Below are 18467 nucleotides of genomic sequence, written 5' to 3' on the forward strand. Positions count from 1 at the left end.
CAATGCTTTTGTTCTATCAGAAAAATCAAATCTCTGAATAATTGCTTCCCATACATACACGTTATAAAGGATTTTATTTGCATATACTACCATATTAAACTCCTTGAAAATCTTTAAATCTCTCACTGAATTCTGGGCCATCGCCCTTCTGTTATTACTACAAAGATCGAATCTTTTCAAGATTTAAGGTGGAGGGAGGGAGGGAGAGAGAGCTGAGTTTGTTTAGTGCTTCTCTCTTATCATATTTTCTGGCACATGTCACTGTTTCTTGCATTTAGCGTCTGCATCATCTTCCTGTTTGGTGAAGTTTTCATCCACCCTTTGTTATAGAACATTTTAATAAGGTTTTGTTGTGACATCTGTGACTCTCTGAGTTATTGGGGTTCGAGGCCTTTTCTTGGGGCTGATAGAAAAGAATATTTCATTTATTAAAGCTTTACTGCCTAGCTTTCATTGTCAGTTGCATTTCCGCTTCTCAAAATGAGAGGAGAGAGAAGGAAGAAGCTGCATCTGAGCAAGATCTACTCTTTCAAATGTGGGAGAGGTGGATTCAAAGAGGAGCATTCACAGATTGGGAGACCTGGTTTTTCAAGAGTGGTTGTTTGCAACCAGCCTGATGGTACCGACAGCGGTATTAGGCATTATGCCTCAAATTATGTGAGAACCACCAAGTATACAGCTGCAAGTTTCTTGCCCAAGTCTCTGTTTGAGCAGTTTAGGAGAGTGGCTAACTTCTACTTCCTTGTCATCGGCTGCTTGTCCTTCACGCCGCTTGCGCCTTATTCCGCTGTCAGCGCCATCATTCCGTTGATTGTGATCATCGGAGCAACCATGATTAAAGAGTTCATTGAAGATTGGCAACGGAAGAAGCAGGTAATTTTTATTGCCTCATCCTATTTTTCACATTTGTAGTCCACCCACATTAATGCTGTTGATGATTCTTTTATTAGATTGATTGATTTATTGAATGGTGTTAATTGATTTCTGAATATTCAGTGTTGTGCATCTTAGGTGGTTGGAAATGGTTTTTGGAATTATTGTGTTGTAGGAATTAGATGGACACTATTTATGGAAAGTGACAAGAGTCATGCCTTTTATTTTCTGTTTCATCTGCTTGATTTTTTTTCTTAATTGAAACAAGGAGAAGCAGTGAAAATTTAGGGCTATTTTTTCTGATGATGAACTGTTTTGGGAATTTTAGGATATTGAGATGAACAATAGGAAGGTGAAGGTGCATCAGGGTGATGGGATTTTTAAGCACACTGAATGGAGAAATCTGAGAGTGGGTGATTTAGTGAAGGTGGAGAAGGATCAATTCTTCCCTGCAGATTTAGTCTTGCTATCTTCGAGCTACGAGGATGCTATATGCTATGTTGAGACGATGAATCTTGATGGGGAGACAAATTTGAAGCTGAAGCAGGCGTTGGAAGTGACTTCATCGTTGCACGAGGAGCATGACCTTGGTGATTTCAAGGCCATTGTGAAATGTGAAGATCCTAATGCTAACTTGTACAGTTTTGTTGGGAGCATGGAGTTCGAGGAGCAGCAATACCCGCTCTCTCCTCAACAGCTGCTGCTTAGAGATTCTAAGCTGCGAAACACAGATCATATATATGGAGCAGTGATCTTCACTGGCCATGACACAAAGGTGATTCAAAACTCCACGGATCCTCCCTCGAAGAGAAGCAAGGTTGAGAAGAAGATGGATAAGATCATCTACCTTCTATTCGGTGTGCTTTTCTTGATGGCATTTATCGGCTCAGTTTACTTTGGTATTGTAACTAGGGAAGACAAGGAAGGTGGGCACCAGAGGTGGTACCTCAGACCCGAGACAGCTGACATCTTCTTCGATCCTGATAGGGCTCCCATTGCAGCTGTGTATCACTTTCTCACAGTGCTGTTGCTCTACAGCAACTTCATTCCAATCTCGTTGTACGTCTCAATAGAGATTGTGAAAGTGCTTCAGAGCATTTTCATCAATCAAGACATACATATGTACTATGAAGAAACTGACAAGCCAGCTCACGCCCGTACCTCAAATCTGAATGAGGAACTCGGCCAAGTTGACACAATTCTCTCTGATAAGACAGGTACATTGACTTGCAACTCCATGGAGTTCATCAAGTGTTCGATTGCTGGCACTGCTTATGGCTATGGTGTAACGGAGGTGGAAAGGTCGATGGCGAACAGAAAGGGATCGCCTCTGGCTGTGAGTGCAAAACATGCAATTGAGCACCCTGTTAGCCCTAAGAAGTCCTCTGTCAAAGGCTTCAACTTTGACGATGAGAGGGTCAACAATGGGAATTGGGTGAATGAGAGTCACTCGAACGTGATCCAGCAATTCTTTCGTTTATTGGCAGTCTGTCATACAGCAGTGCCTGACGTGGATGAGAATACAGGGAAAATCACTTATGAAGCTGAATCACCTGATGAGGCGGCCTTTGTCATTGCAGCCAGAGAACTTGGCTTTGAGTTCTTTAAAAGAACACAAACAAGTGTTTCTATCAATGAATTGAACCCCGTCACCGGAAAACGAGTTGAAAGGTCTGTAACTTATCTTTCTACCACATTCATACTATCATAAATGAGGACCTATTATTAGGCAATGGGTTTAACATCAACGTTTTTATTACTGTTGATAATTGATGTGGTACATGTAAGCTGATCATGCAATATCTGTGTGTTGTTTGATGCAGATCATACGATCTCTTAAGTATTCTAGAATTCAACAGTGCAAGAAAGAGAATGTCAGTTATAGTAAGAGATGAGGAGGGAAAGCTAATGTTACTTTGCAAAGGAGCTGACAGGTTGCTTTTTCTTTGCAGCTTAATGAATCACTGAAGTCGAAAGTGGCATTGCCATGGTTGTTTAATACGGATGATTTCCTTTAATGCAGTGTCATGTTTGAGAGGCTTGCTAGAAATGGAAGGGAATATGAAGAGAAAACCAGAGAGCACTGCAATGAGTACGCCGATGCAGGCTTAAGGACCTTGATACTTGCTTATAGGGAGCTAAGCGAAGACGAATTTCAAGCGTTTGATTCAAAACTTTTGGCTGCCAAAAACTCAGTTAGCGCTGATCGTGAGGCACTGATTGATGAAGTGACTGAAAGTATAGAAAAAGATTTGATTCTTTTAGGTGCCACAGCTGTTGAGGACAAGCTCCAACAAGGGGTCAGTTATGAGACAATCATGTAGAAGTATGCAGCATCCTCCCTCTTTCTCTCTCTCAAATTTATAGAGTTTGTGCTATTCCTTTCAGGTTCCAGAATGCATTGACAAACTAGCTCAAGCAGGAATCAAATTATGGGTTTTGACTGGGGACAAGATGGAAACTGCTATCAACATAGGGTATATATAAATTCTTGGCCTAGTTAATATCTTGAAATTGTTTTAGAGGTGTATGATTTCAAACAGATTTCTAACTGTGAGAATATGTTTTGCAGTTATGCTTGTAGTTTGCTCAGACAAGGAATGAAGCAGATTATTATCACATTGGAGAGCCCCGAGATCAAAGCTCTGGAGAAAAACGGTGAAAAGAGTGAAATTGCTAAGGTAAATTTGTTTTCTTGACAGATAATCTTTCATGGTAATCTAAAGGTTCAAAATGCTGAGATTCTTGCTATTTTCTTTGATTTATTAGGCTTCGAAGCAAAGTGTTGTTCGGCAGATCACCGAAGGGAAGGCTCAGGTTGCTAAGTTGAGCACTGATGCCTTTGCCCTGATCATCGATGGGAAATCTCTTGCATATGCATTGGAAGACGACGTCAAGAAACTGTTTCTTGAGCTTGCAGTCGGCTGTGCATCAGTCATCTGCTGCCGCTCCTCCCCTAAACAGAAGGCGCTGGTGAGTTTATTTCATCGACATTCTTCATTTGTTCGGGTTTATTCTACCTTTCCTTTATGTTACTAAGGTTTCTTGTGATTTTTTAGGTGACGAGGCTTGTCAAGGATGGAACCACAAAGACGACCTTGGCCATTGGTGATGGAGCAAACGACGTTGGAATGCTTCAAGAAGCAGATATCGGAATCGGGATCAGTGGCGTTGAAGGAATGCAGGTAGAAAATCTGATTCCTCATAACTCAGAGCTCCATTTCTGATGCAAGCCATTCCTCCACCTTTCAAAACTGACCATATATCCTATGCAAATTTCAGGCAGTGATGTCAAGCGACATTGCAATAGCTCAGTTCCGATTTTTGGAACGCTTGCTTTTGGTTCATGGACACTGGTGCTACAGAAGGATTTCCACAATGGTAACTACTTATTACACTGATAAACAATCTTCATTGTTGTATGAAAACAACAAATCTCTGAAAATCCATCCTTTTTCAATGCAGATTTGCTACTTCTTCTACAAGAACATCACTTATGGCATCACAGTCTTCTTGTACGAGGCTTTCACATCATTTTCCGGACAACCTGCATATAACGACTGGTTCCTCTCTCTTTACAATGTGTTTTTCACATCGTTGCCCGTGGTAGCTCTAGGAGTCTTCGACCAAGACGTATCAGCTAGATTCTGTCTAAAGGTAACAAACTCACACCAGCATCTCTCTCTGTCTCTCTTTTATGTATAAGTAATATGCATCAATGCTGACATTTTTTTGGCAATGCAGTTTCCCATGCTGTACCAAGAAGGTGTGCAGAATCTCCTCTTCAGCTGGCGCCGCATAATTGGATGGATGTTCAACGGCCTCTGCAGTGCCATCATTATCTTCTTCTTCTGCGAAAGGGCGCTGAGCCCTCAGGCGTTCAACGAGGACGGAAAGACCGCGGATTTCCAAATCTTCGGAGCCACAATGTACACCTGCGTTGTCTGGGTCGTGAACTGCCAGATGGCACTTGCAATCAGCTACTTCACTTTGCTGCAACACATTTTGATATGGGGCAGCATTGCATTTTGGTACATTTTCCTCTTGGCCTATGGAGCTATGTCTCCATCCTTTGCCACTACTGCATACAAAGTCTTTGTCCAGTCTCTTGCAGCCACGCCTGCCTACTACTTCGTCACCTTCATCGTTGTGGTCTCTGCCCTCGTGCCTTACTTTATCTACAATGCGATCCAGATGAGATTCTTCCCAATGTACCATGGGAGGATACAGTGGATAAGGCACGAGGGGTGGTACGAGGATCCCGAGTACTGCAACATAGTGAGGCAGAGGTCGATTAGGCCTACAACCGTTGGATTCACAGCGCGTTCACTGGCACGAACGAACCCCTCTGCAGGAACGGAGCCTTGGCCGCTAGAAGGAGCATGCCATTTTTGAGCTTTTTGTTATGTACAGAAACATGCTGTGGCTGTTGTATGCCCTCATGATTTTGTAATTTTTTTTATTCTTTCAATTTTACTACATATTGTATAATTCCTCGTAGTTAGACAGCAGAATTTTGATGTAATAATGGAATAAGTTATCATGAAATAGAGATGGAGAGAGATTTGGTTCTAAAAATATCTGGCATTAAATAAAAATTCAATCTTGATTTCAAGAACATTCCTAACCATTTGATGAAAACCTTAACCTGTGCTACCTAGGATTCCAACCACGAGGGAGGGAGGCTGAGGGTGTCTACACCCGATTTAGCCATGATGTTGGCAAACTCGTGAAAGCTGATGACGCCATCGCCATTGACGTCAGCCTCATGCATCATATTGGTGAGCTCGTTGTAGGTGAGGGGAGAGCCCATCTTGGCCATCGCGCCTGCCAGCTCAGCTGCGGTGATGTGGCCATTTCCATCGCGGTCGAAGGCCTTGAACACCCCCAAGAGCTGGTCGTGGTTGGGAGCTTCTTTGCAAAGATCAGACGACATCAGCTCCACCAATTCATCAAACTCTATGGTGCCATTGCCATTGGCGTCCATGGTGGACGAGATGGTGTGGATTTGTTCGCCCGTGGGCTTGAGGCCGAGGGACCGGAGAAGGGCCGCTAGCTCCAGCAGCGTCAGGCTGCCGTCTTTGTCCATGTCAAACCGGTCGAAGATCTCCTTTAGCTGCTTCAGCTGCTCGGCATCGCATTGCGTTGAAGCCATCAAATTGTAGAATAGATGAATAGGAGGGGAAGGGAGAGGGAGGAATATGGTTGATTGATGTACTTTTTTATCTTGTAAGTTGGTTTTTGGTTTGTTGAATGATGTGGGGCTGTCCTTATTCTAGAAAAGAATGATCCAAATTAAATAGAAAGACTATGCTATGTATATATATAGAGAAGAAGAAAACAATAAAGGAATCATGGCATTTCTTGCTAGAACTATTTTTGGATATTTCTTCTAATAAGGACAGAGTCTAAAGGAATCAATGCTGTGAACATAAGTTGGCAGTGCCAAATAACTCCATCAAACGGCAGCTGACAACCTCATAATCAATCTGATCATTGTTAAAACAAGAAGAGAAACTTGTGTCTGAAGCAACTTCTCCACCCCAAAAACTGCCAAAAGCAAACTCACCCCTACTCGAAAGACCATCCAAAACGCGCTCGATTTCAGCCATACAGCACCCAAATCGAATGGATTCTATTCTCATGGATCCACCGTGGCTTGTGAAGCTGTCCTCTCCATTTCTCGGCATCTCTATCTGCATGATCTCCGTTCCTCTCTTGCGTGCTCTCAATTTCTTTGCGTATTTTTTAGTCTTCCTCATCAGCTTGTGTGGGAGCTTCAGCGGTATGAAAATGAGGATCTGCAGCATCATGCATTGGCAGCAGCAGCACAGGACAATGCAGTCTGCAGCAAGAACTTTTCGATCTTCCATTTCGATTTTCTGTGTTGGGGGGGGGGGGGGGGAAGAACAAGAAGGAGAAGAAGAAGAAGAAGAAGAAGAAGAAGGTGATCAATGGAAGTCATATCTTGATAAAGGAATAAGTTTCTTGGCATGTTGGAAGGGTATTATCATGTGTGAAGCAATGAAAATGACAAATTCAGAAGCTATAAATAAATTATAAGGAACAAATTGTTATGTCAGTCAATGACTTCACAATACATACATGATTGCTCATAGAAAAGATGGCATCTTTAATTTTATTTTTTGGTCTTCGAGAGGTGGTTTTTTAAATGAAAAATAAAAGCTGTCAAAATCTGATAACTTGCACTCTACATTTCACATGGAATCTTGGAATAAAGCATAGTCTAATCATGAATTATTTTGACAAAAAACCCAGATCACAAGACTTGTATTTCAAGTATAAAAATAACCTCTTTTTTTCCAGAGTCTGTTGCTTTTTTACTTTCTTTTTCATATTTGGTGAATGTCTGCTAGAGACCAACTCTGCATATGAAATCCTACAAAATGTCTAATATGATTCATAACAAATAAATTCTGCATAAATGGAAGGGGGGCAAAATTGAATGAAGTTTATTATAGCTGAATACCCAAAAAAAGAAAGAAAAAGAAGACATATACAAGGAAAAATTGACCCTAGAAATTGAATGCACAGAATCTACAAGATCCCAAAAAAATCAAAGTTGCAATGGACAGTTATAGCTCAATGCAGCTATTACCTCTTAACCAGCATCATTTGCCATATTTTCATTTCCTTCAAAAAAAATCATTCTTGATTGGAAACTGCAACTCAATTACATCAATCTCTCTGGCCACTTTGCGGATTGCGCTCGCTGCTCCCACTGAAGAAATCACTACTAACTTCTTTACTTCCAAATGCTTACTTCCAAATGCCCACCTCTGAAACAACCTGATCTCTTCAGATTGTTCAGCAGAGTTGATTATTTCACTTTCCCCAACTCTCATCCCGTTTGTCAAATCTGGGGTCGCCATTCTGTCGAAAGCCCTCACAACCTGGATTGCACGTTTACGCGTTTGAGAGGCCCCATCGCCGGCCAAAGAGAGTCGTACTGAAAATTTAGGTCGTAGTATGAGATAAATTTGTTACCTGTCCCATTGAGGGCCTGTTCATGGATGAATGGCGAACACAAGCTGCTGCAGCTTGAATCAGTAGGACCATCTCATCAGTAACAAAATTCTCTGCTAGCCTTGGATCTGCTAGTCCCACAAATTCGTTTGTCTCGATAGCTTGGATTAACAACGGTCGGGCCTGAGATAAAAACATAGATGAGAGAAAATGCTATTGAATATCAATTGTTGTGTTAGATTCATAATTCATTGAATCTCAATGATTACAGGGACAAGCAGCTCGAGACTAAGAGAAATTTAAAGCAGAGCCTTCTATTGGTTTTGCAAGCGGAAGCTTTGATGATGGCAAGCTTACTACAATTAGTGTAAATTAACAAACAAGCAAACGAACCCCAATAATCAAGAGGATGTCGGGTGAAAGAACTTACCCATTCAACGAGGCTCTCATCCCCTAAAGGCTGAGATGTATCTACAGGCTTTCGTCCAGTTATCAACTCTAAGAGCACAACTCCAAAGGAAAACACATCAGATTTTTCAGTCAACTTGCCACTGGATGCATACTCAGGTGCCATGTATCTGAAGAAAGCCACTATCAGCTATTAGACTATGAAGAAGACCACAAAATGATTTCTTGAAGACTTTAACTTGCATTGAACCCAAAGCCATGTTTTCAACTTGATCACTTACCCAAAAGTTCCCATTACACGTGTACTGATATGTGTATTCGCATCCATAGCTATTTTAGCTAATCCAAAATCAGAAACCTGGTGGAGAAAATGTTATATACGGTGTAAAGAACAAGGAAAGAGAAATATAGCTTGTTGGACATCCACCATACCTGAGCTTCAAAGTTTATGTCCAGAAGGATATTTGACGATTTGATATCTCTATGGATAATACGAGGTTGACCTTTAACAATTAACAAAATTAGGTACGTGCATATGGTTCTCTACTAAAAAAACACATATAATCATCACCAACTGCACATATGATTAAACTAGAACAGGTGAAGTTTGGAATGCAAGAGTGAAAACGAAGTGCTTACAGTCTTCGTGAAGGTAGGCTATCCCACGAGCTGCCCCAACAGCAATCTTCACACGTGTACCCCATTCCAAGACAGGCCGGCCTTCAGCTGAGCAGGAAAAACTAAATATCAACAACTACTTTCCGAGAAACAACAGTTCCACCCTAGAAAAAGAACAACTTACCATGAAGATGGAAGTAGAGGGTATTGTTAGGAACATAATCTAATACAAGCAGTCTTCTCTCCCCAGAAATGCAATAACCTACAAGTGAGACCAAATGACGGTGGTGTATACGGCTAATTATCTCAACTTCGGAGGTGAATTCCCGTTCCCCCTGCCCTCCACCGATCCGTAACTGCTTAATTGCTACTACTTTACCATCTGCGAGAGTTCCTTTGTACACAAAACCAAAACCACCTTGCCCCAAGAGATTCTGGTCTGAAAATCCATTACTGGCACCAACTAGTTGTTCGTAGGTGAACAACAACCTTGAGTTCCCCAAACCTCGCTCATGTGGTGTACGCATAGAGTGATTTCCAGAACCACTTCCATTATTTGGTGTTACTTGTACTCTATGTAATCCATCACCTATGCAAAAATCAGAATACATACATACTGAGTCTCCTTTTATATGTGAGGATATAAAATATACTACAAGCAAGTGTTAACTGTTTGTTTACCGGATTTTGGAGAATAATTTGAGGTTGCCTTGATGTAACCACCATTACGGCCAGAAGCCCTTCTCGTTCGCTTCCAGCAACACCAGATTGCAAGTCCAAGACCAAGTATCACAAGAAATAGGCTACCCACGCCAATTGCGACTTTGGCGCCAGTGGCAAGGCCACCACCACCTGAGGGTTGTGAATTTCTCGGTGCAGTATCATTGGAGTTGGTATCACCTGGTGGGTTCAGAGATGGAGTTGGTGAGGCTGTGGAAGGAGGAGGTGGTGATGTTCTTATTGAAGGCCGTGGTGGTGGTGGTCTTGGAGGAGAATTTGGGCGTGGTGGAGACTGAGGCGGTATTGGGGAAGGGTTACCGGGTGGCACGACTGGTGGTGGTGGCGAATCTTGGGGATGTCTATTTGATGGTGGTGGAGGGGAACTTGCTGGAGGGTTTCGTGATGGTGGTGGGGCCGAAGTATTAGGAGGCGGACGAGTAGGAGGAGAATTGCTCGGTGGTGAAGTTGATGGTGGAGGTGGGGAACTATTTACGGGTGCTGGTGGGGGCGGGGGCGAATTAGTCGAGGAAGGTGGCGTAACAGGACTAGTTGGTGGTGGATCAGGTGGAGGCGGAGAGGAAGTTGGAGGAGGCCTTGATGGCTGAGGAGGTTGAGTTGATGGAGGAGGAGGAGGAGCATTAGCCGGAGGAGGTGGAGCATTGGCCGGAGAAGGAGGAGAGGATGGTGGTAGTGGTGAGGCAGGCGAATCCGGCCGAGGTGGCGGTGCAAGAGGAGGACTCGACGGAGGTGAATTGGGCTGAGGTGGTAGTGATGGTGGAGAAGGGGCAGAGGAGGGCGGAGGGGGAGGTGAATTTGGGGAGGGAGATGCAGATGACATATCACAAATCAAATTCTAACATTCCTACCAAATCAAAACCAGCATATCCACTCAACTATTTACCATAACACAGCATTAAAGAAATCAACAATGTACACTAAAACAATAACGATTTCAAGAAATCAAAATAACACAGATAGTCAAATACTTGGTCTGAGCACGAGAAATTTAAACAAGAATCACAATTTACCTGCTCCAAAATCAAATCTTGCAGTGATCCCAGTAAACAATTTCCAATCCAATGCAATCCCACAAGACAGTAACCTCAACCACCGGCATCAAATTGCTGAACTCGTATCATAAAATCTCAAGCGACAAAACCCACAAAATCACTAAAACCAACCAAAAAGAAAGCAGCCCCGATAGATAAAAGGACAAAAAGGGGGCCCCAAACCAAAATCAACCAATCCAATTTTACACGTACGTTCAACTTTTCTTGAGTGGTCTGCAACTTCAAAGCCACAAAATAGAGAGCAGATATCTATTCAGCAGAAAACGAAATCTTCCTTTTATATATTTTTCCAAATTGTTTATTTAAAAAGAGATTTCAGATAGTCGAAAGATTTGGATTTTTGGAAGCTACAACTGAAAACACGGAAAATGGGGTCTATCAAGATTTAATTTTTATTTAAATTTGAATGAAAATGTATGAGTCAGAGCGACTATGAAACAAAATCTGGTCGCTCCAACTCTTTGAATGTTTAAATTACGTGTTTGAGTCTGAAAAATCTTATTTCAATTCAGATTATATGGTGATGAATATTAATTCTTGAGTTAAACGTCCAAATCAATGACATTGCGGTTGGTGGGGTCACCGCGCCATTGGAATTTAAGTATATATTTCGTCTGCAAATAAATAAATGAAATATGAATCTCGATTTTATAGTGAGTAAATTGATAAAAATGTGAATTTTACTAGGAGTATTAAATAATGAGACTTCATCTACCAATGTCATTGACATATTTATAAATCTGATTAGACAGATCAGAAGTGGAAATAAATTAATACTCCATGCTCTATGTTTATTTTTTTATGGAGTATTTAAATAATGAATATGAGTTCAATTGAAATTGAACTTTTCAACAATGAAACTGATTCATATATTTATTGTGGTGGTTAAGAATTTTGTAATTACTATTATTTAAAGTCAAATTACAGCTGACAAATTATGTGCTATTTTGGGGGAAATAATAAGTGCGTCAAATTTCCATAAACGAGATCTATTTTTAAATTGTCAGGCTGCTTGAACTTGAAGTGACAGATTTAATGAAGATCTAATATTGATCTCCTATAAAATTCTCTTCTCATATTAGTTGATTTTCAATTACAACCTCATATTAACACCATTTTCAAATCAGACTTAAAACTTTTATCATATTCGCTTTATGTCGAACGGTCAAACCTCCATCTATCGTCTTTTCTCTCTCCTCTTTTATTGCTATTGTTTTGATTGGAATAATTCAGTAGTATAATGGAATTCCATAATTTTTATATCATGAATTTTTGCAAAGATGCATGCGATGACCGAGTCCAAGTAATGGCAAACCTCTACTCCTGGAAAGAGAGATTAAAATAGATAAATATAAAAAACAGGCAGATAATAACCGAGTTATTGAATGTGACACCTTAGGGGTGTCGAAACGGGTATTGGGTATTGGGTACCCGCACACCCGACCCATTATCCGTCGGGTTTCGGGTACCCGCTACCCGACATAAGTGGGAATGGGTTCGGGTACGGGTATTGAGTTTCAGGTTTTTGCGGGTATCGGGTATACCCGATACCCGCTTATATACCCGTTTAAATATAAATATTGTATTAAAATTTTTAATTAATATCCGTTTAAGTCTTTTGTCCATTACCGTAATTTTAATTAATACACGTTTTAGGATTAACTCTGAAGTCTTTTGTCCATTACCCTAAATTGTCTGCTCTTCACACCTGTGCCGCCGCCCGCCGCCAGCCACCACCCACATCAGCCGCCGATCCCTGCCGCGAAGAAGGTAAGGGCTCAAGTCAATAACTTCCAGATTGCTGCCCCAATTCCTAAGAAACTGCGTTGAAAATTATTAAAACTGAAACAAGATTTTGTTCTGTGTTTACAAAATATTGCATACTCTTTCATGCAACCGCTTTATGCATTAAAATATAGATTTAGGTGGCAAGTATTTGGGGATGAGTTTTAGAATTATAACATGTAACCTATGTGCTGGAGTATTTGGTAAAGTATAACAAACGGGTCGGATACGGGATACCCGTACCCGACAAGGCGGGTACCCGTCACTGTGCGGGTCGGGTAACGGGACAAAGATTTTGGCTACAAACGGGTACGGGTACCCGCGGGTACCCGTTTCGACACCCCTATGACACCTTAATATTGAATTGAATTCCGTACAAGGTAGGCCTAATGTTCTCGTAATTACATATTCCATTTTTTAAGTACACAGGGAGTAGTATTTTATCACAATAAAAATGTGTTGAATTTTACATTATTTTGATTATTAGGGAACACTATTTAGATGGAGTATTCAATTTCACCGCCCACTAATTAAGTGGCATATTAGCATATTAGTACCTTTTGGATCAAATTATAATAGTAATAAACTTTATAATAATTTAGATTGTGACGCATAAGAATCATATTTGATTTCAACACGAGTTTTAAAAAATATAAAGAAAAATGAATTAAATAAATTTACGGAATATGAGTATCATTTATATATAAGTTTTATAATAAAATACGCGTAACATAAGTTAGTGAAATATAAAGTCTACAAACTATTTATGTTAACAGTTAAATACTAGTATGACTTTTAACGATAGAAAGATGAAAATAATAAAATACGACTTTTAATGTGGGACAAAGAAAGTATTCCCTCGGTTTTTTCATAGTTGAGTTATTTTTTCATTTTAAGAAGTTCTCTTATAATTGAGTCATTTCTTTATATAGTAACTTTTTTCTCTTTCTTACTTTACTCTCTCTTACTATATTCTCTCTACTTTATTCACTTTCTACTTTATTTTCTCTACTTTTTTCCCGCTCTTACTTTTTTATCTATTTATTTAACACATTCAACATCTCTTTCTTAAACTCCATGCCGAAAAGTTTTGCCTCAACTATAAAGAGAGGGAGGAAGTACTAAATTTTGATGTCAATATCAATGATTGATCACCTAGAACCACAATAAATAAGTAATTGTCTTATGATTGTTTCTCCACATAAGCGAACTGGATGTGAATCTAGAACTCTACAATTTGCCAATAGGAAAATTTCAACAAAACCAGACGTTGACATTCACCAAAGAAAATTCAGACTGTTGAATATGAAAAAATTTAATAATTCAATCTATGAAGTATACTTCCTTGCCATGTGTTAAGACTTTTCCCCGATTTTATGAGTTTGTTTAGAATGGTGAGATAACACTTATATAAATCGATACATATATAATGGGTATGAAGACAAGGACAAAATTAACAGAAATAGAAATGATTAATTAATAATCAACCCCTACTAATAGGTGTGTGTGGGGGGGTTTATGTGATTAGATTGAGAAGTTGGTTAGTCAAAAGTTAAATTGTTACTAATAGATTTGAATATGGAAAGTGGAGGGCTACGTGGTTTGTTGGTATCGTACAAAGGGCACGCCCACTCCCTTTTATGTCATCACTAAAATTTTGGTCTCAACTAAATTAAGTTCTCCTCCTCCGTCCCCCAAATATTATCCCACTTCGACCCATCACAAGTTTTAAGAAATGTAATGAAGAGTGATTTGAAAAAGTTAGTGGAATATGAGTCTTATTTTTATATATTAGTTTTATAATAAAATGTGAGTATGAATTAGAAGGAAATGGAAAAATGAGACAAACTTTCAGGGACAGAGGGAGTATTTTTTTTAAAATATCAAATTAAATCATTTTATTTTTATAAAAAATTAAATATTTAATTATTCTTATTTTACTCCATCATATACTTAACTCTCTTTTTATCTTTTATACTTACTTTATTTCTTTCTCATAATTTTTAATACAATTTCTTAATTTTTATGCTTAAAAGTTTTGACTCAACTTAGTTGGAAACGGAGGGAGTAAATGAATTTATAGTACTCCTAGGTTGTGTGTTGACAATTGATTTATATTCAAGAGGCCGATTTCTTCATGTGTTACAACCCATGTATTAAAATATTATTGAAACAAATCTATATTAATTACAATTTTCACTGAGCCCAATTTGTTCATGTTTGCAGCCCATGCTTTGAAATGTTGTTGAAAAAGGTTCCCTATTCTAATTGGTCAAATTCTCATAAAAATTACTACGTACGTTAAATTATGGTTCATCCCAGAATTTTAAAAATCAATCAGAAATAACATAAAGTTTGAACTATGACCAATACAGTTATATGTTATGAACTTAAAAATGGTAAAAAAATAAAAAAATCACGAATGTTAACCAATCTTTTGTGTTTTAAGATTTCAAAATTGACGTGATAGCCGAATTATCTACATATCCCAAAATAATATCCTTCCAAAGTCAAAATATCTACTTTGTCCAATACAAATAGGCTAATGGCTCTTTATTGCTAAGTTAGCCATCCAACGAAGGGACATGAATACATTGTAGTGTGATTCGCGAGAAGGAAAGAAGGAGAGACCTCCGATGGAGTCAGTGATAGCCTAGAGATCGGGGTCGGGGATGGTTGTGTTTGCACTCGTTTTTTCTACGTGTGCAACCATTGTCAATGAGGAGAGAATATGAGCGAATGTAAGGTAAATATCGATTACAACATCTTTATGTTAGATTTTTTTTTGTCACATAAAATACTCCTACAATTATTCCACACCAGTTCTAATTTTGCCAGAATTATAGATCATGGGAAATTTTCTACTCATCATTTGTTTTTATATCAATTTGTAATTTCGTGGAAAATATCACAATTTATGAATTTTTGCATAGTCCAAACAATATAATGATATATACTCTTATAGATAATTATTTTTGACCGAGTTGGAACATAAAGCCCAACATCTTCTTCGCACGCATTGATTTGTTTTCAAGAGCCCAATTCTTCATGTTTACTGCCCATGCTTTAAAATGTTCTACAAACAGAATCGATTCAGTCATTAATTGCAATTTTGACAAACAGTACTTTGTCATTATTGCTAAAAACCACTCCTATGTCCCTATGGCTGAATTTTCCATTTTCATTACACATTTTTCATTGTAAAACGTTCTTGCATCATTTTGGTCATTAATTGATCTAGTATAGGGTAAGGTGTGGCCCATTTTCGAAATTAATCCCGGCGGCCCAAATAATTACTTCGGAAGACTTGACTCTTTGCCTATTTTGATTGGGCAAATTCTCTGAAAAAATTATGAAATTTGATCAAATTTTAATTCATCCAACAACTTTGAAAATAATCACTAAAAAGATTATGAAATTTGATGAAATTTTAATTCATCCCACAACTTTGAATTATATTTGTTCTCAATTATGTATTTTTTGGGTGAAATTGTGCATGAGACAAAATTCATACATGGACCGATGGACGTCACTACGTACCAAAGAGAAAAAAGAAAAAAATGTTGTCTATTCATGAAAAAATGATATTGTTTGGTCGAAAAATACAATATGAAAATATATTACGCGTAGGTCACCTGATATTTTGAATTTGTTAATTTTTCAATTAATTTGTTGGTTTAAGTTTTCCTATATTCAATTTACCAAACTATTCATTGTTAGTGTCACGTCTGCATTTTCTAAGGACAGAAAACACGGTTGATCGCGACTAGGAGAGGATTAAAGAAGCGGGGAAGAAAGGGAAAAACAACACAACTCGACCATAGCTCGAAACAAATGGGAATAGCTCGAATAAAATCAGAGTATCTCAACAATCAACAACTCAAAAATAAATATTATCTCAGCGATACAAGATCTCAAAAGAAGGACAACTACTCAGCGGAAGCATTTGAGAGAATGAATATGCCACGTGTGAAAACATGACACATTCTAAACACTTAAATTTCTTCAACGGTCTTGCTCAACACCCACCGCACTCGTCACGCTCAACCTGCACATTTTATAAAAAGAAATGCAGGGCTGAGTACTTGATGCACTCAGTGGACTCATGCCAAAAATATTTTATAAAAAGTATTTATCACGCCGCCATTGAGTGACCTCGGGGTTTGATGCACTATTTATTAGCACTAAAAATACCTGCAAGCATACAGGGTAGAACTAGTATAGCTAAAGGTCAGTACCGAAATATCGAACACAGGGAATAAGATTGCAACTGGCTATCATATACTAAGCGTCATATACTATCTAGAGACATGGAGTTTTGGGTTTTAGTAAGATTAAACTAGAGAAAAAATATATAAAAAACGTATAGAAACAAAATAATACAAAACAGGCTAAAGAAAGTAGAGTTTTAGGATCCAACTACTACGACCTAGTGATGATTAATCTCACAGAACCTTTACCTTTATGTGTCTCCAGGATTATTAGGAAAGTCGCGATTTTCAGATAAGCCCTCTCTCGAGTGCACTTATCTAGTAGATTAGACTCTAACTATCAAAGTCTCATTCCAATAGATTAGATTCTAACTCCTTAAGTTCCTAAGACTCAAGCCCTCACAAAGGGTCCCCTCTCTCGAGTGCAGATAAACCTATGTGTTGTACTCGTTCCTTTTACCACGTAAAACTAGCTATCTCTCGATTAATCTAGTTAGACGGACATAGTTCTAAAGTTGGCCAGACAAAAGAACAATAAAAGCACAAGAACAAGCAAAACAATCACAAGAGCTAGAAAAGGTTCAATTCAATAAATCAAAACATATTCATAATAGTTTTCACCAAAAAAACTACAAATGATGTTTAACTACTCATAGACAAGTAGTAAAAACAAAAATAAAAGTATAAGACATGAAAGAAATTGATAAAACCCAAGGTTGAATCTTCAATCTTCAGTATTTTCTTGCCTGGATCTGCAGAGCTCCGCTCCAATGGAAGATGGATGAATTATGTGTGGAAGATGGAATGAAAGAATGTGTAGAGGGGGAAGGATTGGAGGCTCTGAGATGAAGATTATGAATTAGGTTCAGAGGTATTTATAGGCTGGAAAAAAGTTTATTTTTGATAAATTTCGTGCCCTACAAGAAATAGGAGAGATTTGACTTCACAATATAATAATTTTTTTTCTTCCGTGAATTTCCGCCTAAATTCCCGCCAGATTTTGACTGCACTGCGCAATGTTCGTAGAATTGTCATAACTTTCTCCACAGAACTCCGATTGAGACATGCGAGATATCCACGCGAAGCTCTTTCGAAGACGAAGAGAATGACATGTAGTAAGCACTGATTGGACTTCAAAATCGCTTCCAGAATGGGCTCGAACAGAGGCTGCTGCACTTTGGCTTTTTTTTTCACCTTTTTCTAACTTTTTATATCATTTATCAACAAACACGTCAAAAATACCAAATGTATAACATATGCAATTTAAGAACATAATTTGCATGATTGACATTTAAAACAAGTCAAATGTAGTCCTTAAAAACATGCAAAATCTGTGTTTGTCAGGGTTTTAACTTTGAAAATACCCGAGACACTAAAATCATTTCCATCGTAAAATTCGGTTGATCAACCATTTTCCTATAGCTATCTACCATATCTGAACTATTAATGACAAGGAATATGGCCACATTCCAAGTCACTAGACCGGCCAACTCGAATAGATAGCGCACGATCTCCATCGGTGTACACTAGCCTGAGTAGGGATTCACTCCCTGGTCAGACCCGAATTCGATTATCCATAGATGGCAAAAGCCACATCAGATAGGTTGCATAGATAAAACAAAACACGGCATACCAAATATTCACAACATTTTTCATAAAAATATACGTAGGACATAACCCTTATTTAAAAAGAAGGCCCACCTCAAACGCTTAACTCCTCAATCACTTTCTGCTTCAACCACAAACGACGTGCAAAAGTTCACCATTTTTAACACAATATGACTATGCTAAAATT

General features: G+C 38.7%; 4 protein-coding genes across 6 annotated transcripts; 1 reads left to right on the top strand and 3 right to left on the bottom strand.

The window, feature by feature from the left end:
- Positions 1–122: 122 nt before the first annotated feature.
- On the top strand, positions 123–5451 carry LOC121797985 (putative phospholipid-transporting ATPase 9). Its single transcript, XM_042196786.1, has 11 exons — positions 123–873; positions 1202–2544; positions 2697–2807; positions 2897–3173; positions 3262–3350; positions 3446–3554; positions 3643–3846; positions 3933–4058; positions 4156–4254; positions 4339–4530; positions 4618–5451. The coding sequence occupies exons 1-11, from the start codon at positions 481–483 to the stop codon at positions 5266–5268; spliced, it is 3594 nt and encodes a 1197-aa protein (XP_042052720.1). The 5' UTR covers positions 123–480; the 3' UTR covers positions 5269–5451.
- A 21-nt stretch (positions 5452–5472) lies between these two features.
- Positions 5473–6280, bottom strand: LOC121797988 (probable calcium-binding protein CML15). The gene has a single exon (XM_042196790.1). It carries the CDS (start codon positions 6026–6028, stop codon positions 5531–5533), a length of 498 nt encoding a protein of 165 aa, XP_042052724.1. The 5' UTR covers positions 6029–6280; the 3' UTR covers positions 5473–5530.
- Positions 6281–6290: 10 nt separating this feature from the next.
- Positions 6291–6746, bottom strand: LOC121800330. Its single transcript, XM_042199904.1, has one exon. The coding sequence runs from the start codon at positions 6744–6746 to the stop codon at positions 6291–6293; it is 456 nt and encodes a 151-aa protein (XP_042055838.1).
- Positions 6619–11149, bottom strand: LOC121797986 (proline-rich receptor-like protein kinase PERK9). Of its 3 annotated transcripts, XM_042196788.1 has the most exons (10): positions 10635–11149; positions 9568–10468; positions 9071–9475; positions 8908–8994; positions 8701–8771; positions 8550–8626; positions 8291–8438; positions 7882–8043; positions 7493–7787; positions 6619–6755 (listed from the first exon to the last, which is right to left on the bottom strand). In XM_042196788.1, exons 2-9 carry the CDS (start codon positions 10442–10444, stop codon positions 7530–7532), a joined length of 2085 nt encoding a protein of 694 aa, XP_042052722.1. In that variant the 5' UTR covers positions 10445–10468; positions 10635–11149; the 3' UTR covers positions 6619–6755; positions 7493–7529. The 3 variants fall into 3 exon arrangements, with proteins under 3 accessions (XP_042052722.1, XP_042052721.1, XP_042052723.1); XM_042196787.1 differs by lacking the exon at positions 6619–6755 and having other exon boundaries at positions 7291–7787; XM_042196789.1 differs by lacking the exons at positions 6619–6755; positions 10635–11149 and having other exon boundaries at positions 7291–7787; positions 9568–10628.
- Between the last annotated feature and the right edge of the window lie 7318 nt (positions 11150–18467).

The sequence above is a fragment of the Salvia splendens genome, chromosome 4 (assembly GCF_004379255.2).
Source record: "Salvia splendens isolate huo1 chromosome 4, SspV2, whole genome shotgun sequence".
Classification (NCBI taxonomy): Eukaryota; Viridiplantae; Streptophyta; class Magnoliopsida; order Lamiales; family Lamiaceae; genus Salvia; species Salvia splendens.

What these genes read in the sequence shown, in the direction of transcription:
- LOC121797985 (XM_042196786.1), top strand. Translation starts at nt 481, where the DNA reads ATGAGAGGAGAGAGAAGGAAGAAGCTGCATCTGAGCAAGATCTACTCT. An exon ending in ATTGGCAACGGAAGAAGCAG is followed by an intron (nt 874 to 1,201) that starts GTAATTTTTATT and finishes TGGGAATTTTAG; the next exon opens with GATATTGAGATGAACAATAG. An exon ending in GTGGCGTTGAAGGAATGCAG is followed by an intron (nt 4,059 to 4,155) that starts GTAGAAAATCTG and finishes TGCAAATTTCAG; the next exon opens with GCAGTGATGTCAAGCGACAT.
- LOC121797988 (XM_042196790.1), bottom strand. Translation starts at nt 6,028, where the DNA reads ATGGCTTCAACGCAATGCGATGCCGAGCAGCTGAAGCAGCTAAAGGAG.
- LOC121800330 (XM_042199904.1), bottom strand. Translation starts at nt 6,746, where the DNA reads ATGGAAGATCGAAAAGTTCTTGCTGCAGACTGCATTGTCCTGTGCTGC.
- LOC121797986 (XM_042196788.1), bottom strand. Translation starts at nt 10,444, where the DNA reads ATGTCATCTGCATCTCCCTCCCCAAATTCACCTCCCCCTCCGCCCTCC. An exon ending in CCTCTACTTCCATCTTCATG is followed by an intron (nt 8,995 to 9,070) that starts GTAAGTTGTTCT and finishes TTTCCTGCTCAG; the next exon opens with CTGAAGGCCGGCCTGTCTTG. An exon ending in ACAGGCCCTCAATGGGACAG is followed by an intron (nt 7,788 to 7,881) that starts GTAACAAATTTA and finishes CGTGCAATCCAG; the next exon opens with GTTGTGAGGGCTTTCGACAG.